Source organism: Rhinoderma darwinii, chromosome 8 (genome assembly GCF_050947455.1).
Source record: "Rhinoderma darwinii isolate aRhiDar2 chromosome 8, aRhiDar2.hap1, whole genome shotgun sequence".
Taxonomy (NCBI): domain Eukaryota; kingdom Metazoa; phylum Chordata; class Amphibia; order Anura; family Rhinodermatidae; genus Rhinoderma; species Rhinoderma darwinii.
The window spans coordinates 95,870,004-95,897,403 of NC_134694.1; the positions used below are offsets into that span (position 1 = coordinate 95,870,004).

General features: G+C 42.0%; 1 protein-coding gene across 3 annotated transcripts in view; it reads left to right on the forward strand.

Moving 5' to 3' along the window:
* GPC3 (glypican 3) overlaps positions 1 to 27,400 on the forward strand; it is a 338,054-nt gene that overhangs the window by 159,361 nt on the left and 151,293 nt on the right. For all 3 annotated transcript variants that reach the window (XM_075834383.1, XM_075834384.1, XM_075834386.1), the window contains 2 exons: positions 19,478 to 19,608; positions 27,055 to 27,180. In XM_075834383.1, the coding sequence (XP_075690498.1) occupies positions 19,478 to 19,608; positions 27,055 to 27,180 (257 nt within the window). The remainder of the gene's footprint in view (positions 1 to 19,477; positions 19,609 to 27,054; positions 27,181 to 27,400) is intronic.

A 27,400-nucleotide genomic window follows, 5' to 3' on the forward strand; every position in this document is an offset into this window, starting at 1 on the left:
AGGCAAGGCTGTTGATCACTAGGACAGCCTATTGGACTCTTAGGCCTGATTTACACAAGCGTGTGCGTTTTGCGCACGCAAAAAATGCTGCGTTTTGCGTGCGCAAAAGGCACTTGACTTCAATGGGTGCGTTATGCGCGAACAGCGCACAAAGATAGGACATGTCGTGAGTTTTACGCAATGCACTCGCGCTGCGCAAAATTCACGCACTGTCTGCACTGCCCCATAGACTAATATAGGTGCGTACGACACACGTGAAAAGCACACGCGTATATTACGCTCGTGTAAATGATGCCTTAAGCCCAGAATGAACAAAATGAATAAAATGTTATACTGAATCTTTTCCTGCAAAACTATATACTTATCTGCTCAGCTTCTCCTGCTCTACAGCCTGCTGCCTGCAGATGGGACATCATGTTCTACGTGACATGTTCCCTTTAAATGAGTTTGGTAAAAGTAATGGGCACTCTTGCCCTGTGTATGGGTTGTGTTGGTGTGAGCCAGCTCCAAAAGCTGTCCTTTCCTCTGTGACAAATAGGCATCCTTTCGGCAACTAAATAACATTTCTATAGCAAGGAAATAAAGTGACCCAATTTTAACCCTTTAACAACCGCCCACTGTCTTTTGACGGCAAGCAGTGCAGGTGCTTCGTCTACAGCGATGTCTTTTGGCTTCGCTGTAGAAGAGGCTAATAAGCGTTTCTGTGAGCGCTCATCCTCAAAGCAGGAGCTGTAACTTACAGCTCCTGAACTTAGAGCAGCCTCCTGAACACAACTGGGATCAGAAAACATTCCGACCCCGGCTGTTTAACCGTTTGATCTCCGCAGTCAGTGACCACGGCATGATCAAAGGGAACTCGCCGTTTTGATCACATCACTGAAAACCCAGTGACACGATCAAAGACCGGGGAATTCCTCTGCAGACAGCCCTAGGGACCTAGAAAGGACCGCAGGACTGTCTGTTCAGTTTGCCTGCTGTTAATGCGCACTATGTGCTTGCCTAACAGAAGCCTGTGTCATAGTAATACAGTGTAATGTATTAGCATACAAGAGTATGCGAATACATTTTAAGTAAAAAAAATTATGTTGGAAATAAAGTTCCCTTAATGGGATTAAAAACAAATGTAATAAAAAATAATAAAAATTTGCATAAACCATATATTTTATTGCCCATACATTACATAAAAGCAAAAAACCTACACATATTAGGTATCTACACGACCAAAATAATCTAAAGAATTAAATTTAACAAGTTATTTAGAGTGAAACGTGAATGGGATAAATATTAACCCAAAAAAACAATGCAGAGAATTGTTTTTTCCTATATTCATGCTGTAAAAATAACGGCGCAAAAAAAATAAAAAGAATACAATTTCTCCTGCATTAAACAAGGCCTCATACAGCCACGTCAATGAAAAAATAAAAAAGTTATGGCTGCTGAAACGGGGAAACGTTTTTAAGGGCCAGTCATTAAAGGGTTAATTGCTTGTAGTAAGAACTGTTTGCATCACAGGAGAAGACATGACCATGTTGTACTCGGTTTATGCATTTGATAATTGAGCAAACAAATAGGTCAAGTGGTCGCACCTGCTATTCGAGTCTACAAGTGAACATTTTCCACTCTGCTCGAATTCCAGTTTGGTGACTTTTCTTTCAACCCTTGTAGAGACATGAAGCATGTTAACTATAAAGTGAGGCTCTGTTATACGGCTGTATCTTGCTATAAATTATGCAGTAAAGAATACATATGAGTTAGGGATGCGGATAATGAGTTTAAATAGGCAATCAATAAGAATAGTGAAGCCAAATGTTTATTTAGTTCTCTTAATTAGTATTCACTTGAGACTACACGGAGCAGTATGTTTAACGCTATGTAATCAGCAGAGCAGCATGGCAGATTTAGATCTGTAATAAAAGCCTCTGGGAAATTAAAAAGACAAAACATTAAGCATATACTTGGCATTAACATACATTGGCATTTTATAATACCCGCAAAAGTATTGAAAGAGTCCGGGTAACCCTACTTGGGGGTCTACACTTGTTGTCCCCAGTTGGCAATTTCCAAACATTCACAGTTACATTTTGTAGAAAGACATTCCTTTATAGTATGAGAATAGCTAGAAAATAAGTGGCATGGTAATTGTATTTTTGGGCTGATTAAGGGATGAACTGGAATGTTTAGCAGCATTAGGTCAGGACTAGATCTAGACTTTTGGTAGTTCTACAGATTGAGTTTAACTATAGGGCTACAGCTGAGGTCCAAATGATTACATTGAGTTGCACACAATCTTGGACTGCAGCTGTCACTCAATAGTTAAAATTAATCTGTAGTAGTACAAAAAGTTTTAGTCCCCATGCACACGACCGTAGAATTCATCCGTAATTACGGACCCATTCATTTCTATTTCCCACAGACACCTTTCCATATATTTACAGGAAGTGTCCGTGCCGTAGAAAGGCTCCGTGTAATGGCAGGAAGGAGGTGAAGGGAAAGTGAGCCCTAATCTACCCACCGCCCTGTCCCTGCCTACTTGCAACGACCCGCCCTAGGCGACGGGGTACAACTGGGCGGCGGTCCCTACACTGTCTAAGTGCACGGGAGAACAAACAGGGAACACGCAAGGGAAGGGGCAGTAGCCCACGGAACGCCGCGAGGAAACGGAGCGGTGAATGAATAGTCAGGACCAGGATGAAGTGGAGTATACCAACGTGAGTACGGAGAAGGAAGCAAGCCAGGGGCAAGCGAAGCAGGTTAAGCAGAACTGCAGCAAGGCAGAAGCACGGCAGAAGCAGGCTGGAGCAAGCAGCAGTGGGGCCAGGAATCCAGAAGAATTACAAGCACTGAGGAAGAGAACACGGCAGGTAATAAAGGACAGGGGGCGGAGCTAACTCCGACTGACCAGGCCGCGATAGGCTCTCCCACTCCTGAGCCTGCCACCCTGGTTGGTGGGAGACAGTGTCAGTCTAACAGGTCTGGCCTCAGGTGTGGATTGATTAATCCCAGGAGTATACCTAGACGTAGTACCTGGCAGATCCCTAACAGTACTCCCCCTTTTATGAGGGGCCACCGGACCCTTACTAAGAGGACCCGGTTTAGTAGGGAAGAGAAGGTGGAACCTCCTGATCAATACCCCAGCGTGAACATCACGGGCAGGTACCCAAGGACAGGGGGCGGAGCTAACTCCGACTGACCAGGCCGCGATAAGCTCTCCCACTCCTGAGCCTGCCACCCTGGTTGGTGGGAGACGGTGTCAGTCTAACAGGTCTGGCCTCAGGTGTGGATTGATTAATCCCAGGAGTATACCTAGACGTAGTACCTGGCAGATCCCTAACACTCCGCTAAAGATAGGACATGTCCTATTGTTTTCTTTTAACGGACCATGCTCCCATACTTTATATGGGAGCACAGCCCGCAAATGCGAGTGGCTGTCCATGGCTGGCCGTGCCGTAATCACGGATCGTGTGCATGGGGCCTTAAGGTACTTTTACATGGCCCGACCTGGGCCGTGTAAAAAGAGTGCCGATCAATGATACCGCTCGTTGATCGGCGCTTGTTTGCTCCTGTCAAAAGGAGCAATGTATGGGGTTGAGCGCTTGTTATTCCGATACATCATGTAGGCCGCCTGTCTCTCTGTGCTGCCGACAATGATAATATTTTCAGTATTTAAAACGATACGATCAGCTGATGAACGAGCGTTTGCTCGTTTACCGGCTGATCGTTGCCCTCTTTACACAGGGCAATTATCGGGAACGAGTGTAATGTGAATTCTCGTTTGCCCGATAATTGGCCAGTGTAAAAGGGACTTTAGTGTAGCCCTGGACTTACATGATTATCATTCCAACATGAAAATCTATTGTCGAAAAGGAGAAAATAAAATAAGATTACAATACCAACAATAGCACCAGGTAGTGCTGAACAGGAACATTTTCTTAAACAGGACCTCTCTCCTCTCTTGACAGGTCTATTGTATTAAATACTTGTATTTCTCATGAAATAACAGTTCTTGAACATATTTTCTTAGAATTCTGTGTTGTGCAATTCCTGTGTTATTCCTCCTAGCAATTCATGAATAAATTACACAACTAGGTGTTACCACTGATTGGACATTTTCACCCCCAACTGGTAACGCCCAGTTCTCCATCTATTCATATTTTTTTGGGGAGGAATAACAGAGGAACGGCATAATGTAGAGTCCTAAGAAAAGATGTTCCAGAATTATTTAATTAGGAATACAATTATTAACTAAAACAGACATGTCAGGAGAGGCGACAGATTCCCTTTAAAACGTTATTATTATGATTCTATATTAGAATTGCAAATATAGCAAATGTGTTGTTTTTAAAAAAAAATAAAAATAAAAATACCATATGACTCCTATTATGTAGGTAAGCAAAACCTTCAGGAAAGTGTATGCTTAGCTATAGTAGGGATTTTGGATCTTACAGGGGTTTAGCTCATGTGGACTCTTGATACTCAATCTGTGGTATATTTATCCCAGGGTGTGCACACCATGGCGGAATTTTTCACAATTCTCAAATGCATCAAAAGTGTAAATTTTGCATAAAAAATAGCGACTTTTGATGCTTTTTAGCTTCTCATGCCACTTTAGCAAAAAGTGGGTGGCTTTAATGGAAGGGGCGGGGCCAAACAAGCTACATTTACTATAATTTATGGCCGAAACTGGCGTACAGTATAGTGGAAATCTACGCCAGCTCATAGCTTATTCTGGCAGACAGCAGAAGATGCCACTAATGTATTAAGAGGCATGCATCTCTTAATAAATAAGCCACTTAACCAGTTCAGGACCGGGCTATTTTGAGTCTTCAGGATCAGACACCGTTTGGCCCTTTTTAGCATGCGTTAGTTAAACAGCTATAACTTTTTTATTTGTTGGGCTATAGACGTGATTTTTGTAGATTTCTTTTTTTACCATTTTTATACACACCCTTTTTGCTATTTTAGAATTTTTAGGCTTAAAGTTTGAAAATAATAGTAAAAAAAATAAGCTTTTTTTACTTTTTAGCAATTTTTTCTGGTAATAATATAGTTTTAGCCTACAATAGACCTTTTGTTTGTGATCACCCTTGTCTACCGTAAATTTTAATATAGTACATGTCTATATTAGGATTATTGGGTCAGGGCTAGCGTTACGACAATGATTGGCGGGGGAAATTTTTTTTGGTGGTGGGTATTTTATGTGTATTTATTATTAATGTTTTTGCAGTTTCAGAAAAGACCTTTGGGGGACTTTTTTTTTTTTTTTTTTTTTTTTACTTTCCTCTTTTACACCTTGTTTTTCCACTGTAGCTGGGGCTGCACAGCAGCCCCAGTTACAGGGGAAAACAGCTCTCATATAGTGACTATTGTCACTAATAGGGCTGTGCTGGGTCTAGTAAGACCCAGCAGTAGTCTGCCACTAACGGCAACCGGCGATCATGTGACCAGTCACATGATTACCGGGACCAATAGAGACTGCCGCTGCCTTTATTCATATGCACAGTGCTCATTGAGCACTGTATAGAAGAGATCAGAGAAGATAAAAGCAGCAAAAGCTGCTTCTATATTCTCCTCAGGGTCCCCGGCAGTTACTGACTGCCAGAGACCCGACATTCAGCTGCCCGGGCAGCAAGCTTAAAACCCATGCCATAAATAGTCTATGGCGCGGGTTTTAAGGACCCAGACCGTAAATACACAGCCAACGGTCGGGAATCGGTTAATAAGCAGCTCCTGTGGTCTTCATATTAAGACTGACATATTAAACGACAGTCTTAGGGCTTATTCAGGCGAATAAGTGTAAAGTCGGACGTGAAAAAAACGTTCGTTTTTCACGTCCGAGTCGGACCGGTGCGATACCCGTTTTCACGGATCCCTCATAGACGTAAGTCTATTGAGGGATCCATAGGACACGTCCTCTTTTTTTCACGGGCCCTTCACACAGTCCATTAAATACATGCAGCCATTAAAAAAAAACGTCCGTCACACAGACTACATATATGTACTTTTGTCTGAATAAGCCCTTAGTAAATCTACCCCTATGTGACACTTGCAATGTCTCATGCTGTGCTTATAAGGCCTGATTCACACGAACATGTTAAACGTCCGTGGGACGGCCTTTGAAACAGCGGCTGTCCCACGGACGTATATAATTCAATGTGGCCGTTCACACAGCCGTTGTTACAACGGACCGTGTGAAGGGTCCGTGCGAAAATAGGACATGTCCTATCTTTTCACGCATCACGCATCCCTCCATAGACTCCCAACTATGGGGGATGCGTGACATCGCGTCCCGCAGCGCTGAGCACGGATGCACCTCAGACGTGAAAAACTGCAGTTTTTCCACGTCCGAGATAATGCGCAGCGCTCATGTGAATCAGGCCTAATAGGTGCAGCACAATGTATTCTCATAGGCTTGAACGTGCTTGGCTTAGAAACCTTGAGAAACACTGTTTTAGACCAATGTCTTTAAGTTAAAGGGATCCTGTCATCAACATCTTACCTGTCAAACTCGCCTGACCCCTCAATGGCCGCAGCTGTCCAGAGTTCGTTCCTGTTCTCTTCTTTCCTGAAGTCCTCCTCTGTCAGTAAATGTAGACGTTTAAACTTTTCCCGCCTTTTATGGTAATTAGTTTTCCCTCTGGGATGCAGCTTCTTAACCCCGCCCACCGCCGGCACCTGTCCGGCCCTGACTGGCTAAGGAGCTGTCAATCAAAAAGAAGGAGGTGGAGTCCACTCTGAGACGCTGGAGGAATGAAAATCTGACTCTTTTCAGATGAAGATTTGACTCTTTTCTGCTCATTTGCATACGGCGTGAGACCACTGAAAAACTGAATACTAAAGCTACAGAGCTTACTTAGAACATATTTATAGCTTAGATGACAATGATTTTTCACCCACTTTCACCAGGTATTGCTGGCTTTATAGCTAAAATGCTGGTGACAGGTTCCCTTTAAGGTGCAGCACATCCAAATTCATTACCTTAATAACCTTGTATTCTTCTTCTTGTACAGTATTTCACTTGTTAAAGCAGCAGTGTGTGTTCCAGAGCTGTGCTTCCTACTGTAACTGAGAACAGGATATTGCAACTATTTTCATCTGTATTACAGATATAATGTAGAGTCCTGGTCATCCATTCAGTTCTGTCTTCTCCTCTCTTCTTTCCATATCTGCCAATCTTGGGTATGAGACTTCCAAAATCAAGTTCCTGTTCCTTCTGTTCCGACATTGTATAGTACACAAGTAATGGTTCTTCTACATTGAGGTAGGATTACCGACATATCACTGACACCCTGTGACAGCTACGAATAGAAACTTCTCCTTTTCTGGTTTTCATTCATTTCAAAGAAGTGGTCTGTCAGGCTGAACCTGGGAGGGGATGTCTTCAATTAGAAATACAACTTTTACATTTTTAAATTGAGCAGTTATGGATACATTACTAAAAATACACATTGAAATTAAAATAAATGTATTACTTAATTTTACACATATATATATATATATATATATATATATATATATATATACCACGAATTGAAGTAGCACTCTGAGAACAGTCGAACTTTGTTGACCATTCTCCATATAGTGCTGCTTCAATCCATGTTTTTATTTTATTTTATATATAATATATATATGTGTAATATTTTTGTAGATCACATCTGACCAGATCATAAGTAGGGCATTCATCCCATCACTCTACCCATATATACCTGGTCAGATTTTGCAAACAGACCATCGCAAAAAAATTATTGACTATACATTGGAAATGTATAGTCAACTTAACTGCTGTCCCACACTTGAATAATCCTTCCTACATTCCTGTATCTCGTTTTCCCCTTTTCAAAATGGCCATGTCGGTCTCACTATTAAACACTTCTTTAAAAGTCTGAGACAAGCCCACACACCCTCCACTGCCCTTAGATGGACAATCGCTGTTGACGTTGGACACAATGGCCGACATTATCAGCGCTCATCCGTTAGAGGGCAGTGGAGTGGTGGGGGTATGTCTCAGATTTCCAGAAAGCTCTCTATAGCAAAGTTTGAAATTGCGGCGGTCATCTTGGAGAGCCAAAATGGGGGCCGGAGAGCAGGAACAGAGGCCAGATCATTCAAGAGCAGGACAGCGGGTGAGTTAACTTAACATTTCCAATTAATCTTTTTTTTTGGTACTGGAGGGTCGCATTAAATAATTTGCTCTGTCAAAAACAACCTAAACAAACCATGAATTTGCGATTCTCTATAGGTACACCATTATTTGTTGCATCCCAAAATAACACATTTGGGATTTTTGTACAAAATCTAGTTATTGCTAAATATGTTCCTCACTGTAAAATGTGTAATGTTAATTAAACTCACTCGCTATTTAATGAGTATTTTAATTACTGTCGGAATAAGTTGCATGTTCTCAGATCTGCAGCAATATGACAATTAGAGGAGCTGAGGAGAACATAGAAACTTTAAAATCTTCCAAAAGTTGTCAGCCAGGGTAGCTTTGCTAGTCTGATAAAACAGCAGCTACATTTGTGATGTATCAGCATTTATTGCATTGACATCTGCTTCAACAGCCATCAACATTGCGCTGTGCTGTATCTGTTTAACATCATGCGGTCTAGGATCTGCACATCTATATATAAAAATGTCTTCAATGGTATAGCGAGATAATCCTCTCACTATGCCATTGATCATTCATAGATGATCACATCACTATGTAACTATTCTGATATTCCAATGCACCATTACATCACTTACAGCTGCGGCACTGGGCTGAAATTCTTAGGCCTAGTTCACATTTTTCAGTTTTGATTCAGTTTTTTCTTTACGGTTTTTCAGTCAAACTCTTGCTGCCACTGAGCTTCTGGTGCTTGGTCATGCCTGACTTGTAGATGTTTAGTTCATTAGTCCCAGAAAAACTAAAATGCCATGTTTGTAACGTTCCATGCAATGCATCCAAAGGTAGTATGAAGGGGGTGGGTGGACAGAGGGGTATTAATTGGGACATCTATAACTGGCTCGTTTTATGATATTGAGATTCTCCTAGTTTTCCATAGACCTTGAAGGGTAAGTTCACAAGTCGCGTAAGTACTGTGGATTTTCCGCAACGGATTTTGTTGCGGAAAATCCGCAGCATAATACAGTAGCAGCAAAGTGAATGAGATCCACACGCCGCGTAAATGCTGAGCAGGATGTCAATTGTATTTGCGTAAACGCTGCTTATTTGTTCCAGGATTTCCCTGTTTAATTTAATGGGAAGGTAAATCCCACAACAAATAGCAGATGTTGCGGTTTTTTTTTCTGTGCAGTTTTCCGCAACGGATATTCCAGACGGAAAACTGCACCACAATTAGGTGTGTTTCCTTCAGCCGGCATTCCCTGCAGCACACAGGGCGGATACGCTGTGTGCTTTTACGCAGCGAATCTACCCTGTGTGAACATGCCCTTAGTGAATTTTAGTCCAATCTGCTTAGGTACCCTACAATAACCACCGCATTGAACAGACATTATCAGAGGATCAGCAGCTGATACTACAATACAGAGGCCACTTCTTATCCATGTTTGGCTCAAACCATCCATACGCCCTTCTGTGCCCAAAATAAAAAATACATTCAACTGAGTTAGGTGCGGTCTACTTATATACATATATTATTATTATTATTTATTATTATATAAGAGATTGGTGGTATATTCCCATATTGTAAAATTAGCAGTCTGGCACATGTTATACTTTTTTAACACTTGTAGGTCAGCGATGATTTCGATCTTTTATGGGTTTCAAAGACAGCAGGATACTGTTCAACTAAAAGCAACACTAGCAATCAAATCTGTTGTGGAACATCTGCAGTATTTACGCTACGTGTGAACCTGGCCTTATTCTTCTCCACTTGTAATATGTACTCCCTGAATTGGCTAAAAGGACACATCAAAGATTGCACTGTGTGAACCTGGCTTTACTTGATTCTGTGAATGAATACAAAGCAAACAGAAGATTCTTTAGAAGTTTTTTTTTTTCTCAGCGTTTCCATAATCTGCTGGTCCCCTAGCACTTGCATGGTTTGATAAAGCTGGTTTTGCCCTTGACAATGACACTATACTTACACGTTCCTTGTGTCATCAAAAAGACAGACAGAATCTCATATAGTATTATCTCTGATCAATCACAGTAGACGCCAGGTTTTCTTTATCAGCCGTCTTTCTGCACTAAATATGAAATGTCATATGATACAGCCGAGCTTGGGAATTTGTCAGAGGATTAGGAATAAACTGACAACTTTAAAGATACTGACAGGAGCCAAATGCTATTTTCTATCAGGCTTTTATCTCTATATAAACTTATATTGATTGCAGAGACAATATAGTCCGTTTTAATAGGACTCGATGTATTAATGTGTTATCTGATAGAAATGTCTAGCAGTATTAAGTCAGGATCACACACTCCCTTTTTAATGCAGTTTTTGGTGCAGTTTTTTTTAGCCAAATACAGAAGTGGATACAAAGGGAAGGGGATGCCGACCGGGGTTTTCTTATATTGGACATTTATGACCTATCCACAGGATGTACCATGAATGTCTGATAGACACTGATCCCACCTTTGGGACCTGCACCTATTTCTAGAACGGGGCGCTTGACCACATCCTACCTTGTCCTGCTTCCGCTGCTTTCCGGCCACTGTCTGACGAGGTGGTGCGGAGTATGGAAACATCCAAAAGTCGCTGGGCTACGCTGTTTTCGCAACGACCACAGAGTTTGAATTGAGCGATAACATGCATTCTCGACCACAGCACCAGTTCGGTCAATGCGGTAAGTTTGTTGTGGGGGGGTAGGGGGGTAGGTTCTAGCAACCGGTTGGTTCCCTGCAGTTGGATCCCACCAGCGGTGGGACCCCCAGTGATCAAACACAGGATAGGTGATAAATTGTTGTGGTGGGATAACCTCTTTAATCTTGAGATAACCCCTTCAAGTCCCATTGAAATAAATGGGTAGCACTAGCTATAGGTACCTATGAGTGGGCAGATGCAAAACAATATAAATGCCTTGGTGAGATCAAGGAAGGTTTCATAACAATTTATCTAGGGTCAGACAAAAGCATCTATACATGTACATATAAATAGGAAAGTCCTCTGTACTGTACAGGACTTTATTGAAATGTGGGAGAATAACATAACTGATACATGAGTAGTGTCTTCTATCCTCCATAGAGGGTAATGGTAAAAATCTCCATGGCTAGATTCCAGGATGTCAGCACAGAGTAAGGGCCAAGTATTCAGTGGAGATGTTTATACCTATAACACCTAATGTAATATTTACATATCATGATATTAGTATTATACTACAATTTATGATAATAAGCCTCATTAAAAATGTATGGAATTTGCAAGTAAAACCATCTGCTGCCATGAGAACAGGAGAATTTTCACATCCTTTTTAGAGAGCAGTGACTTCACTGTGGAACTTTAGTTTTTTGGCTTCATCATAGTAACATATTGAATAAAAAGTTGATGACTTATGAAAGTGATGAACTTTATGAAGTTATGTGCAGTGCTGTACTCTGTGTGCTGAGCTCCCTCTAGTGGATGACGATGTCATTACTATGGGCTTTGTAAAAAGTGAGCAAATCTATCTTACTTTTACTGTACTGGTCGTGGTTTCGCCTTTTGTTATATTCATTTTTCAAAGCTTTATAAACATGGACATGCTTTGACTATTACATTTGTGAGCTATTATACACGAATATACCACTGATTCTAGTTTGCCATTGGTTAGCCGCCAGTCATGCCTATGTTGACAACTGTTTAGAGGTGGCAATCTCAATGTGGCTTGTCAAATGACAAATTATCACTAGATGTAGTAAGGATTAATAGGATGTCAGGCGTATAAACCCATCCTTACAAAATGAGATCTAGAGCATTCCGCAAATAAGATAGACAGTGGCCCAATCCTGCACTAATATACTGGGGTCTGGCGTCCAAAGTAATTTTGGGGTCTGGCCTAGGGATTAATGTAGGGGTCTGTTGACTGTATTTTGGGGGTCTGAATTCATTTAGAAGTTTGAGGTCTGAGTTTATTTAGGGGTCTGGTTTTGGTTCTGAGTCTATAGTTTGGGTTTTTTGAGGCTATAGAGGGTGGGGATGGGCTGCAGATGAGAGGAGACAAAGATGCCTGGGCAGCAAAATCTGCAATCGTCAGGCTGGGCCAGATGGAGAAGAAAATGGAAAGTGAATGACTCCAAACAGAGAAGACGTGAGTCACTGGACTTAAGGGTTTTGTGGCGCTGATTTTGACACGGAAATCGAAAAATGGCAGAAATCACCCCCATTGAGTTTAATGGGAGGCAGAGCTGTTTTTCCCTCACAGGAAAAAAAAAGCGTCATGTCCTTTTTTGCCGCGGTTTCTGCCTCTGACCTCCCATTAAAATCAGTGTGAGGTAGAAGAAACCTGTGGCACTCGTTTCTTAGCGTTTTTATTGCTGTGTTTTTTGCCCGCGGTCCATGCATTAGCTTCAATGGCCACATCAAAAACGCAAAAAAGTGCAGGCAGTTCAAAATCTGCCTCAAAATTCTTAAAGGAATACTGAGGCAAAATTTTATCTGCCTGCAAAACGCTCCATGTGAACAGGGCCTTATAGTTATTTATTCTGTCTGTGAGTGATCAGTACTGTATTTACTTGTATAGTCTGCAGCATTATTATACTCTACAGTCCGCTAGTGTAGAACGGGTATCTGATCACTATATGGCCAGTGTATGGCGGTATTATTGTTCTATTGGTCTCTGTATAGTCTGCAGCATTATTATACTCTGCAGTCCGCTAATATAGAACTGGTATCTGATCACTATATGACCAGCGTATGGCGGTATTATTGGTTATATTGGTCTTTGTATAGTCTGCAGCATTATTATACTCTGCAGTCCACTAATATAGAACTGGTATCTGATCACTATATGGCCAGTGTATGGCGGTATTATTGGTTCTATTGGTCTTTGTGTCGTGGTCCCTGATAGAAACAGGATGTATATGCCTGGTCTTGACGGTGTTTCTGTTTTATCTTCCTTTTTGGAAAGGGAGGAGCGAGGGGCGTGACTAAACAAAACAAAATACGCTGCCCCCCCCCCTAGATTTCTATCCTGGTTTTCCTGTGTCTGTGTATCTGTAGATATGACAGACAATGATATGCACTGTTATTATTTAAGAATAATTCAATATGAAATCTTATCTGACTGTACAACTTCAATATTTATTTTTACAGAGTTAAATTTGAAAGATACATAGGTTTCAGTTATTTGCCTTCATTAAAGAGGTTGTGCCAACTGTACAGCGCCTGTCCATATGCCCTGATAGGGCATATAGATGTCATAGGTGGGGGTTCCCTACTCAGGATCCCACCCTATTAGCCAAAGTAAAGGAGGAGCACCCTCACTGGCAGACTAGGTACCACCATGTATTATGTATGATCACTCATTCAGTTGGACGGCACGCAATACTACATTTCCCCTGTAGAGGGTACTGCAGGGAAAATGTGTGGTCACCTGCAGCTTCCTCCTGCGGTAGAAGCTAATCATTAGGGGTTTCTCCAGAGAAGGGGTGTTCAATTGGGAGATGTGAACCTCTAAACCTCTTCTGACACTTCTCCTTATTATAGCGAATGTGGGGAGAACTTGATTCACAGACCCCACTGTTCAAATTTTCTGATATGTATCAATGACATGTCAGTTGTGTAAGGCTGGGTTCACACTGTGTGTTTTTGTTGCATTTTCTGTTGTTGTAGATAAACTCCCATGTGAGAGACATGGGAGTTCATCAACCAAAACAAAACCAAAAACGCAACAAAAACGCAAAGTGTGAACTAAGCCTTACAGCGGCTATCCAGGTTCAGGGCTGTTTTTTATACTGATGACCTATCCACAGGATAGGTCATCAGCATATGATCAGTGGGGGTCCGACACTTTGGCCCCGCACTGATCAGCTATTCCAGGCACTGGAAGTTATGCAGTGGTCGTGTAAGAAGCAGACAAAACAAAAAATGCATGCTGAAAACGCAACACAAACACAAAGTGTGAACTAAACCTTAAAGGGTTGTCCAATTCGGGGATGTTTATTGTACTGATGACCTATCCACAGGATAGGTCATCAGAATATGATCGGTGGGGATCCGACACCCGGGCATCGAACCGATCAGCTGTTGCGGGCGTTGCAAGTAATGCAGTGGTCGGTTTTGGGAGCAGATGGCTCCGGTCACAGTATAGTGGCCTTGCTGCAGTACTATTCAAGTGAATAGGAGCACAGTTGCAGTACTGCAGCACGGCTGCTATACAGTATTCGGAGCCATCTATTTCCGACACCGACTACTTCATAGCTTCCAGCTCCTGGAGGCAGCCGGAACAGCTGATCGGTGCGGGGTCTGGATGTCAGACCCCCACCGATCATAGAATGATGACCTATAGGTCATCAGTATAAAAAACAGCCCTGAACCTGGACAACCCTTTTAAAGTCCAACTGCCACCAGAGTCACCTGACCGGATTTTGTATCATATTTATAATTTGATAGAATAATATGTATCCTTTTAATTTAATGATCCTTTTTCAAAGGAAATTTCTATGTAAATATTTTATATAAATTAATAAAAGTTCATTTCTTTGAGCATGGCTTATAATCTTCAATTAATACAATGATTTACAAGCAGTTTGTACATTTTTTCCTCCAATTGGTACAGTATAATAGTTTCCATGCGGCAATAATAATTACCTTTTTTTGGGGGGAGAGGACGCAACAATATTGCAACAATGAAAACATAATATTCCCCTTGGCTGTCATTCTGTTGAATAGGAGCGGAGGGGGGTGGTAATCTGACTGCTAACTTTTCAGTCTGGATTGATATACATTAGGCAAACTCTGCAGGACACAAGCGGATTGTTAAAACTTTTAATATAGTTTTCTTTCAGAACATAATGATTGACAAGTCATTGTAATGTCAATAGGCGGATATTAAATTGCAATAATTGTAGTAGAATATTGCTTAGGCTGCAGGAACCAAGATAGGAGCATAGTCTACCCTGGTGTCTCAGTACAATGATGCTTGCAGTGCTATTGTTTGGTCTATTATACGGGAGTCATTCCTCTCCATTAATATCTGACTTTATCACAGTACCCTCCATCCCGCGGCTTCAATTTTTAATTTTCATAAAGTTTAAATGGCTTTTCCTATTACAAAGTCTCTCCCTTCCGTCCTTTAGCCCTAATAATCATGAACGAGTTGATTATGTTTGGGAAGCGGACTGAAGTGCCGCCCGCAGTGAATAATGTAATGTAGTAATGACTGAGTTTGTACCACCAACAGTACCTGGCTAATAGCATTTCATGCTGTTCCTCTGTATGTAACCAGTACATTTATATTCATGGATGTAAGATCTGCAAGAACGATAGATTAATCTGTGACTCCCAAAAGAACCAACGCAAGATGAATAGTGGAGTTCCATTAGGTTACATTCCCAGCAGTTTGTCATATCACAATGATCTGCGTCTGCTACAAAATAGGTCTCCGCAGATTAAAAAAAAAAAATTAGGAATGGAACTCTGTTAGCATAAGGTCCCTGGTGTTGCTTACAGCAGGTCAAGGGTTAAAAAGAAAATCCTAACATCTCCAACAGGGTTACAGCAGCCTCTACTGGCCACAAGATTGGATTTCTTCATATTGTTTATAGGTTTACATATTTATTATGATTTGTGCTAGTGTTTTATTATGTACTGCACTTACTCATGCAAAATATTGATAGAATTTGTTAGAATATTATATGTCCATTTTTTTTAAATCTGTTTATCATAAACCCTGACTTTGAGGAATCGGGATTAAAAGATGAAAGATGCTAAGCGACAACAATATAAATCTGCATGGTCCTGTAAAGTTTGAGGGTAGAAACACACACAGCGTATTCAGGGCGGATGATACACTGCCTTAATCTGCGTAGCGTATCCGCAATGAACACCGCAGGGAATGCCGTCCGTAAACCCGAACCACACTGTGGTGAATTTGTTCGGGCCTATATTCTGCTGCGTAAATTATTGCACATACTTGCCCCCTCCCTCTTCTGACGTCCGCTCCGGCCTCCCTGGATGACGTTGCAGGCCATGTGACCGCTGCAGCCTGTGATTGCTGTGATTCCGTCGCAAATATCGCAACACACACCACTGTAAACAGAGACAAATTGATATTGATTGTGTTAATCTTATTTTTCATTGTGTTAATCCTATTTCTCACACACCACTTAGTCGCGGGTTTAAGCATCCCGTTGAATTCAATGGGAAAACCCGCAACAGAAGAGCTGTGATTCCGCAGCATTAATTGACATGCTGAGGTTGAAGAAACCGCACCACAGGTCAATTTATGTGCGTTTTTTGGCGCCATTTTTCCGCAGTGTGGGGACGAGATTTGTTGAAATCGGACAAACACTGCTGCTACTGTAAAACGCTGCGGATTTTCCACAATGAATCCGTTGCAGAAAATCTGCAGTGTTTACGCTTTTTTTGTTCCTACCCGAAAGGGGTCTTCCGGTTTCAGCAAAGGTTATTATCTGTGTTTTAACAATAGTTACCCAATATTCCTGTATACTTTCTGTGTCAATTCCTCACGGCTTGATTAAGGACGCTGCGGCCGTCTCAAATGCGTAGGCAGCGTGCATTTTTTCCTACCTACCTTTGCACTTGGATATTTGTTCTCTTTTTTTTATATTTTCTACAATAAAATTGGAACCCAGTTTCCTTTTTAAAAGTCTACTCTTCAAAAAATTAGTTTGCGCTGGACCCTTCTTTGTATTCCTGTTCAACCTGGAGATTACATTAAGTTAGACAAGTGTGTTAAGATGCGCCAAATGTATCTTTTAGCATGAGCCACTGTAATAAATGTGGCACATCTAGTCTAATTCTAAGCTGTCTAAATTTAAGACCGTATTAATGAAACTGCCCCAATGTGTCTGTTGCATCTTTTTTTTTGTATACTTTTGAAACCTTCCCTGAGGATGGCTATATTGGAGGCATACACCATCTTCTTGTATTGTCTATATAGAGAGGGTGTATACTTACTGTATTAGCAGCGTGTTGTGCTTTATGGCAGCCAGTGGCAGATTAAGTAGACCATAGGACCCGGGCTGTTACCCAAACCTGGACCCACCTTCTCCACCGCTGCCCTGCCACGCCATAACTATTGTTAACACTACCTTTTGGTGCAAGCATTAACAAATGGGTGTTTTTACGATTCCCCTTGTCAAAGGGCTGTGTTCCTACATACTGACAGTCTCCAACAGTATCCCATTGTGCAGGGACACATCCTCCTGACAAGGGGAATGGTAACACAGATTTGTCTATCAGTCCTGGACTACACAAAGACTTTTTGTGAAATACAAGGATTTCCTATAATAAACATGTCAGGAGAGGTAACAGATTCTCTATAAATCCAGTGATTCACAGGTGACTTCTTCTCAGATTCTAGTAGTTTTATTTCCTCTTTTCTCCTCCATCCGGTCCAGACTTCATGACGACTTCTCCCGGCTATAATACATTTTTGCAGAATTTGCCACTCCGATGTCTTCGGCTCCTCACTTTCCACAACTGTAAACAAAGATAAAATTATCATGGTGCCACACACTGTGGCCCTAAATATAATAGCACCATACACTATGCCCTTAAATAAAATAGTACCAAACACTGTGCCCCATAATATAATAATACCAGACACTGTACCCGTGAATATAATTGTGTCAAACACTGTAAAGTAAAGCACCACATACACACAGCCCCCTGTAGATAGTGCCACACACAGCCCCTGTAGATAGTGACACACACACAGCCCCTGTAGATAGCATCAAACACACCCTCCTTATAGATAGCGCCACACACATCCATACCTATAGATAGCGCCACAAAGCCCTGCTGTAGAGAGCGCCACACCCCCTGTGGATAGTGCCACATACACCCCCCTGTAGATAGCGCCACACACAGCCCCCCTGTAAATAGCACTACACATACCCCCTGTAGATAGTGCCACACTCAGCCCCCTGTAGATAACGCCACACAGCCCTCTCCCTCTTGTAAATTGTGCCACACAGCCCCCCTCTTGTAAATAGTGCCACACAGCCCCCCTGTAGATAGTGCCACACAGCCACCCCTTGTAGATAGTGCCAAACATCCCCTCCTTATATATAGCGCCACACAGCCCTACCCTTGTATATGGTGCTACACAGCAATCCCCCCTTGTATATAGTGCCACACAGCCCTCCCCTCGTACATAGTGCCACACAACCCTCTCCTCGTATATAGTGCTACACAGCAATCCCCTGTGTATATAGTCCTACACAGCAATCCACCCGTGTGTATTGCCCCATAGCCCCCCCAAAAAATATTGTTGTTACCGTGCCCCGTTCCCGCGAGAGACGGAGCGCTGCACAGCCTTGCGGGCGGGACGCTTGCGCAGACCAGCAGCGACATCATCACGCTGGCCTGCGCAGGGAGTCTTCCCAGCACCTTATAGGCTGCAGGCCTAACGTGGCCTGCAGCCTATAGTATTCATTTGTATCTGCATCCTGAGGATGAAGATATAAGTGAATGCGGCTGTCGCTATCACCGGTGCCCCCTCCGCTGATAGCGACGCCACCGGGTATGAGGGGGCTCGTGACGCCCGGCCCAAAAAATGTTATGGGCTGGGCGGCAATGGACCCCCTGGGAGCCTTAGGCCCTGGGCGTCCACCCGAACTCCAGGAAGTAACGGCCACTTCAACCGAGACCAGGGTGTGACTGCATACAGAGCATTATCTGTTTGTTACAATCCTGCCTTATCTAGGCCTCCAGCAGTAAAACAGAGAAGTCATACACTTGCCCACCCTCTAAGGATAATTAAATGATTCTGCTCATTCTGTTCCAGTCTATACAGCAAAGTTGCCAAGTGAGCTTCAGAAACCAGATGCTATAGTGCTCAGCATATAAACTGGAATATTTTAATATTTTTTTTTATAAATTGATAGATTAAAAAAAATATTTTCTGATGATACATTCCCTTTAACCTAGGAGATTTTGACTGAAGTGTACAGGACTCCTGTCTGGGAATTCACTAATGGTAAGTCCAAACAGAGCTGCCCTGACACGATCGCGATGCAGCCAAGCATGTGAGACATGGCTGTTAAATACCCTGTTAATGGCCACACATTATTGCTGCTATAATGGTCCTTTACCTGCAAAATCATGCGGCCATAAAGGGTGTATTAATTAATGGCCACACAATTTTGCTGGTAAACATGGTGCCGGTGCAGTTGTTGGCTGCATCGCGACCGGGTCAGGGCTACTCCATTTGGACTTACCCTTAATACTCAACAATGGATAACTCCAAATGTTATATCTTTATTTATAAAAATATCTGTTTAATAGAGAAAAATGAATCTCAGTGTCAAATCTATTGTGTGAATATTTTGTTACACAACTATAACAATATATATATATTTTTTTTCCAGGTTAATAAATTATGTGGTACGTCAAAGCATAGAGTGTCAAGGTCAGTACGTAGTGGAGGAGATACATATATCAACAAGAAGGTGTCCAAGGTGAATACGAACAATGAAGAAACCCTGTCTGGAAAAAGGAGGTGAGTAAAAATCTACCCATATTACTTCTTGTCATGTCATGCGGACAAATACATATGTGCGGGGGAAGAGACGCACATTACTCAGATCATTCTTCAAATCTAAGGTTGAGGGCATTTGGCAAAGTACATAGAACATATTGTCTATTTGTCACCTTCTACCATATGAACAGATGCCTTACATATCATGTGGAGATTTTATACAAACATGCTATTTTTTTAAATTTCAAGCTAATTGGAAAAGCGGAATGTTCAGAGTGCAGTGTACAGATACAAGGCATGAATTGTAGCCTAAAATATTATATCATTAATGTAGGCCCCTATGCCTGATATTGATTTTTATATTCTAAAATTATCAAACTTAATCATTGCATAATCAAAAGTTCTGCAACTTCCTATGTATTTTAAAAATCTCTGTTTGCAGTCAGTGAATAAAAAAATGGGTTGTATTCATCACTAGTCTTGCTTACAGCTGAGAGCTAGACACAATTTTATCCAGTGTAGTCAATTATCTGTGAGCTAAATATATCAGCAGCACATATGTCTCTCTTAGACTTCCTTCACATCTGCTTTGGGACTCCGTTCATTGGTTCTGTTGAACCTTTCCGTCAGGGGAACCCATGAACAGAATCCAAACTGAAACAAACGGAAGCCATAGATTTCGATGGTGACGAATCCGGTGCAAATGGTTCCCGTTTGTCATCATTGTTTAAGGGTTCTGTCGTTTTGACAGAATCAATACCGTGGTCGACTGCGCTATTCACACCCTGCTAATGCTAGGCTGCAGCTGCTTTATTGTATCTAGCTGGTTATGAAAAATGTGGGGACCCCATGTTGTTCTTTTCAATTATTGAAAAAAAAATGACGTAGTCGTCGTCTCCAATTTTCATAACCAGCCAGATACAATAAAGCAGCCGCAGCCTAGCATTACCAAGGTGGGAAGGCCTACTGTTTAGGGCGTTCCCAGCCTACTAATACCAGCCTGCGACTTTCCCAGTGCCCGACCATCACTTCAGATGGTCGGGTACTGGATAGTACCCGGCTCTTTCCGGCACCACTGGTGGCGGTGGGTACCAGGGTAATAACAGGGGGTTAGTGTTAGCCGCTTCACCGGCTAACACTAAGCCCCAGCTTAGTAGTGGACGCTGTCTATCAGACAGCCGCCATTACTAAGGCAGTAGTAATAAAGTTAAAAAAAAACAGACACACAGGAAAAACTATTTTATTGAATTAAAACCCCCCACACAACACTTGTTAACCAATTTAATGAAAATAAAAACTCTGCCATCGAAGTAGTCCTTGAATCCGACGTAGTCCAATGAACCTGTAAAAAAACACACACACAAAAAAATTTGTAACACTGATAACTAAAAAAAGCAAAACCATTATAAGGGTATGTTAACAAGGAGTTTTATGCAGCAGAAATATCTGCACTCTCTTTGTGGTGTTTTTTTCTGCTGCGGCCATTGGGGGCAAAAAACCGCAGCGATAACCACTTTCTCTGCCAAAAGTGGTCAGAGACTGAAGCGCCTAAAGAACGGTCATGACACTTCTTTTTCCCGCTAGTCTTTTTACCGCTCACGGGGAAAAAAAGCCTCTGCCTCCCATTGATTTCAGGAATTCTGAGGCAGATTTCGAATTGACAGCGTTATTTGACTGAGTTTTTCTTGAATTTTTTTCCCTTTGTTTTTTTAAGCCGTTGAAGCTAATGCAAAAGACGCAGGCAAAAAAGTACTCCAAAAGAGCGCCACAGGTATTTTCTGCCTCCTATTAATTTAAATTGGAGGTGGAAACCACTTGAAGACCATCAGCCCCCACTCACAGTAAAATGACCATCAGCCCGCCACTCACAGATGCCACCTGTAGATAGTACCACACAGCCCCCTTGTAGGTAGTGCCACACAGCCCCCTTGTTGGTAGTGCCACACAGCCCCCTTGTAGGTAGCACCCCCCTTCCTGTACATAGCGCTTCCCGCCTTCCTGTACATAGCGCCACTGTAGCTCCCTGAAGGAGCAGAATCCCCCTGTGGCCGGGAATTCCGCTCCTGATCGTAGCACTTGATGTCTCTGTCCATATATGGACAGTGACATCAGGGGCAACTCCTGAAGCGGGATCCCCCTTCATAGCATCGCCGATGCTGTTACCGGGGATCCACTACAGGAGAAACCCCTGACGTCTTGGTCCATTTACGGACAGTGATGCCAGGGGCTTCTCCTGGAGCCGAATCACCAGCCATTGCGACGACAACGCTGTGGACGGGGATTCCGCTTCAAGTGTTGCCCCTGATGTCACTGTCCATATATGGACAGAGACATCAAGCTCTACGACCAGGAGCGGAATCCCCGGCCACAGGGAGATTTCGCTCCTTCAGGGCGCTACAGTGGTGCTATGTACAGGAAGGAGGGGTGCTATGTACAGGAAGGGGGGGGGGGTGCTATCTACAAGGTGCCTGCACTTTGCGCTGTGAGGAGGAGAGAAAGCACGGTCGTGGCAGAGGTTCAGAGGAGTGACGCGGCACCCCTAGAGGGTTCTCACGGCACCCTGGTTGGGAACCACTGCATTAGACAATAAATGATTTATACATACCTGCACTGGACCTTGTTCGGCGCCCTCCTGCTCTGCCGTCCGTTCCCCACAGCGCTTCTTAGACTGAGTCTAAGACACGCCCACTCTTCTCGAATTGGCCTTAGCTGCTCACATGAGCAGCTCTGGCCAGTCAAATAACAGAGAGTGTGTATTACAGTCTGAGGAGTGCTGGAGAAGCGCACCCCCTCCCCCTGCCCTGTGAGTGACCTGACCACTAGTCGGTCCCGTCACAAGTTCAACCCAAAAAAAACAACAACAAAACAAACACTTTTTATCCCGGCACCCCCTAGTGGCAAATACGGCCCAGCTCATAGTAGGCATAGATTTTAATTTTTATTGCATGGACAGCCCAAAATATTACAAATAAGTTAAGAGGTGTGCACCTCCTAATATATTTGGCGTATTTTCCCGCCAACGTAAATTAGTTTAAGACTGCCGTTTGACACCTTATATTTCATTCACAGGGTGAAATGTTTTAAGACTGCACCAGTCTAAAAACAAGCTGGAGCAAGATGTAACAAATTTATTGAGAGGCACACACCTCTTAATAAATTAGTCGCATCTTCAGTTGTCTATGCGAGGCTGAATGAAATCTACACCAGGCAGGAGTTGGCATAGATTTTCGCTCTGATTTATATAAGTTATAGAGCACGGGAAAGTGCCCAAAAGTTGCAATTTTTGTGACTTTTGGACCGTTTGTGATATTTCTACACCAGAAAACTGGAATAGAGACGTTATTAACTTCCTACCAAAAAGTATAAGTATAAAAAAATTCTTTACAATGATTCATTTATTTGCTTACAAAAAATTATATTATGCTAACATGTATAAAAGAAGAATTGTTTCATGCCGAGATCGGCATTGTAAGCCGCTTCCGTGCAATATTATGTAATGGAATCCCCCATATATTTCTGCCGGAAGTTTATCCATGTGGATATATATAGTCTGGAGAGATAGAGAATAAAAGTGCTTTGTGGGCTTCATATGTGAGTAAGGGGGCGACAATTACTTTTCTATTGTGTCCTGCACAGTATAGGTGTGGAGGGCAACTGTCCCCTGCCCATGTACTAAAGGGGACAAAATAACTCTGCATTAATGTCTAAATCTATGTACAATTCAGGTCAATAGGAGCCGTATACAGCTGTATACAGATTTAGTGGAGGCAGCAGGACCGTCTGAGAAAACAGTGCAAAAGGCAAAAACGCAAACAGAATTTCTGCTTATAGTATTTTATGGTTTCATACAAACTATTATACTAGTAGCTGCAGTCCAAAACATTGGCTTTCAATTTAAAGGTTATCCGGGCACCATTTGTGCATATATGAAATGAAGATAGATCTATAGTAATTGCAGTTCTCTTTTTTTGTGTACATTTACTGCAAAATTTGGCCAAGTGCCCAAACTCGCTGCCAACATTTGTGCCAGGAAGATTTTTTTTCTAAGCAGCTGACTAGTTAATATCTAGCAGCTGCATAGTCTCCTGCCTTACACTGTGGTATGCTATACGGCTATCATTCAGGATTGATAAAAAGTGCCGTGCATTAAAGGAAATGTACAATTTGTGCACAAAATTAGATCTGTTGTCATCTAGTAGAGACATGAAGATAGTATTGGTGAGCTTAGACCCACACTGAACATTTTGACCCCCTATGACCTTTCTCAGCTTCACACAGGAGAGGCCTTGTCGGGCCATTAGGCCTCTTTCACACTGCAGTATTTTGGTGACAGTATTTTGGATCAGTATTTGTAAGCCAAAACCAGGAGGGGGTCTAAAACACGGAAGAGGTACAATCTTTCTTTTATACTTTTCCCCTGGTACGTTCTACTCCTAGTTTTGGCTTCCAAATACTGATGCAAAATACTGACCAAAATACTGACGTATACTGTATGGCCTAACAGTGGAGTTGCACCGTCTCCAACAAACGTTGGTCCCGTTAGCCCACCAGGTAACCTGCCTGGCATTCCTTGGCAAAATAACATGACCCCTTGATGAGTCCAAATAAACCCAAACCAGTGTGGCATTCTGAGTCTGCTATTACATTAAAAACCATATATGACATAAGGCTGTTGGTTTACATCCCACAAATACTGGAAATGTCCCCTAAAATGAAAAGGAAAATGCTAAATCGCAAAAAAAAAAAATCTTCATCGGCCGATTGCATCGTTTTAAATGCCGAAACAATTATAGTTGTCGGCATCACATCTCCCTGTGTAAACATGATAGAAATGTATGGGGACGAGCGATCAAAGTAAAGAGCGCTCTACCCCATACTAGCTCCTCGTGAAAGAAGCAAACGAACGCTGATCAACGAGCTTTCTGACTTCGACCAATCATATTTACTGTTGATCGCAAGCGTAAATGAGTAGGGCGGGTTTGATTAAAAATGGGGCCTTGGGCAATGAGCAAAGTAGAGCCCCTAATGAATATTTATTGAGCAGACAGATTCAATTTCCATGTTAGTGAATTTACGCTCACATAGGGGCGACAATGGTGGAAACACCACAATATAAGAATTATCTCATACAACAGATTTCACATTTGTAATGTGCCCAAGTCAATGGAAGAAACACGCCAAACAGCCAGGCATCTGTGCACACTGGCAACGAATACCATTGCAACATGAAGTTTAATTTTGTGTTCAAGTGACCCTTACTGTTGTTTCATTTTGATCTCTTTTGCTTGGGTAACATTTTGTTTTATGAATGCATGTTTGACTGTTTAATTCCTGAAATAAAAATCTTTGTGTATCAGATCTTTCACGTCTCATTCATCTCTATAGCTTTTTTACTGTACAATAAAATAGCAGCTATTATGATTTACATGATATCACTTTATCTATATGATATCAAGGGGAGAGAAAAGACATGGACCGCACATCCACTGTATACAATGATCAATTGCGGCTAGGCAAAATATATAAATATGAACGAGAGGTTCTTTGTAACATTTTGATCAAATTGTATGCAAGCCCACTTGCCACTTCACGGCGACCTCTGAAAGTGGGTCCCTACTCTAACGGTTGCAGCACCGCATGGCGGCTACCGCCACCGCAGCGCCGCTCCTGCAGAGGGAGCAACCCAGGGGCCCAAAAGCACCCATGCCTTCAGACCATGCCAAGCCTCCTTGGCTCTGGGCCACGTCCCCCCACAAGTGCAGCACTACAGCAACAGACACCACCACACAGCACCACAACATGTGAACAGATGGAATGAGCTCACCTTGCCATGCGCCCCCAGTGGCCGACTGAGAGTACAAGCAGGAGCAGGAACACTTATGAGGTCATTCCTAAATTAAAATCAGCTGGGCCAGAAGTGTGGAGTGCTGGTACCAAGTAAAACAAAACAACAGAGGGGATAGACTCTGTATAATATCAAGGGGAGAGAAAAGACATGGACCGCACATCCACTGTATACAATGATCAATTGCGGCTAGGCAAAATTAAAATAGCAGCTATTATGATTTACATGATATCACTTTATCTATATGGCTATGAAAATAATTGACATTATATAGGGCTGATCTGTTGCTCAACCAAAGTGATGTCATTGCACATAAATATTAAAAAACTTGAGGACAGCATCCATCATGGCAAAAAAAGTTAAGTATTTATTAACACATCCCAATACAAGAAGCTACATTTCGACCCCACTGGAGTCTTTTTCAAGCTTCTTGTATTGGGATGTGTTAATAAACACTTAACTTTTTTTGCCACGATGGATGCTGTCCCCAAGTTTTTTACTATTTATGGAATATCTGAATGGGATTTCTGGATCTGGAATTTGCATCCCCTTTGCCTCTGGGTGAGGAGCTCCTGTTTCAGTGAGTGCTGTGGAAACTCACTTTTTTTCAAATTGCACATAAATATGTCACAGAACCTAGACACACACTGATATCTATGTCCACAGAGATAATAAACACAGTGATGTCACAATACAGGGATAATAATCAAAGCGATGTCACAGTCCAGGGATAATAAATACAGCGATGTCACACTCTGAATAAAGTTAATTAACAGTGATGTCACCCAGCATGGGTGATAAAGTGAAGTAGCAGCGCAGGGAATATATCAAAGTGATGTCATAGTGCAATGATGATATACATAATGATGGTCACATTGTATGTCTATACCGGTATAATGCACAATATTATGTCACAAAACAGGAAAATCAAACACCGTGAAGAGACAATAGATGAATAATAAACAATGTGAAGTCATAGGATCTTGTGCCCTCAGTGATGTCACATTATGGTAATAATGTGCAAAATGATGTCACAGAACAGCAATAATAAACAGTAATATCACAGAACAGGGATTATAAACAGTGATGTCACAGTTGATGGCTAAGGACCACAGTAATGTCGCAGCACAAGGATACTAAACACAGCATCATAATACAAGGATAATGCACACAGTAATGTCACAGTATAGAACTCATGATGGTTATTTCACAGTACACGTATAATTACTGAAGTGATGTCACAGCACATGAGTTATAAACACAGTGATGTCAGCATACAGAGGTTATAAAAACTAGTTTCATAGTATAATTTTTGCAGTTATTTCACAGCACAGAGATCGGCCTAAAATAAAATGTACAGACAGAGTGATCTTACAGTACGTAGATAATAATTAGCCCCAACCAAGTGTAATATCGATATAGTAGTTGGTAAGGTACTCGTCAACTTGTGATGCCTAGGGGTCCAGGTCACACTCAGTCCATGAGAAGGATACAGTAGCCGGCACACATTTATTTCCGATCAATAAATCTATCCCTAACAGAAATCACTCCAGTATCCTTTTAATGGCTTCATTGAGCATCTGCTAACATGACATGTCTAACGGTGTTTGTTGTTCTTTCAGGGAGTTTATAATGAAGCTGAAATCCTATAGTCATTTTTATGGCAGTCTCCCTGCCCTCGTCTGTCGTCATACCACTGTAGCTGAAAATGACACGTCCTGCTGGAACGGTCAGGAAATAGCGGAGAGGTAATTATTTGCAATGCTAGGTATCTGAATTACACTATCCATGCCATGTTCTTCTTATAGACACTGCAGTGGTTTCAAGTGGCTTCGTCATGATTTATATTCATTTTATTTTAGAATTCTACTCTTTCTTTTAATATTCTTTCATAATATTTTGCTACTTAAACCACTATTTTACCACTAACAATAATGAGTAATGATCTACCAGCATGTGGTTGTACAG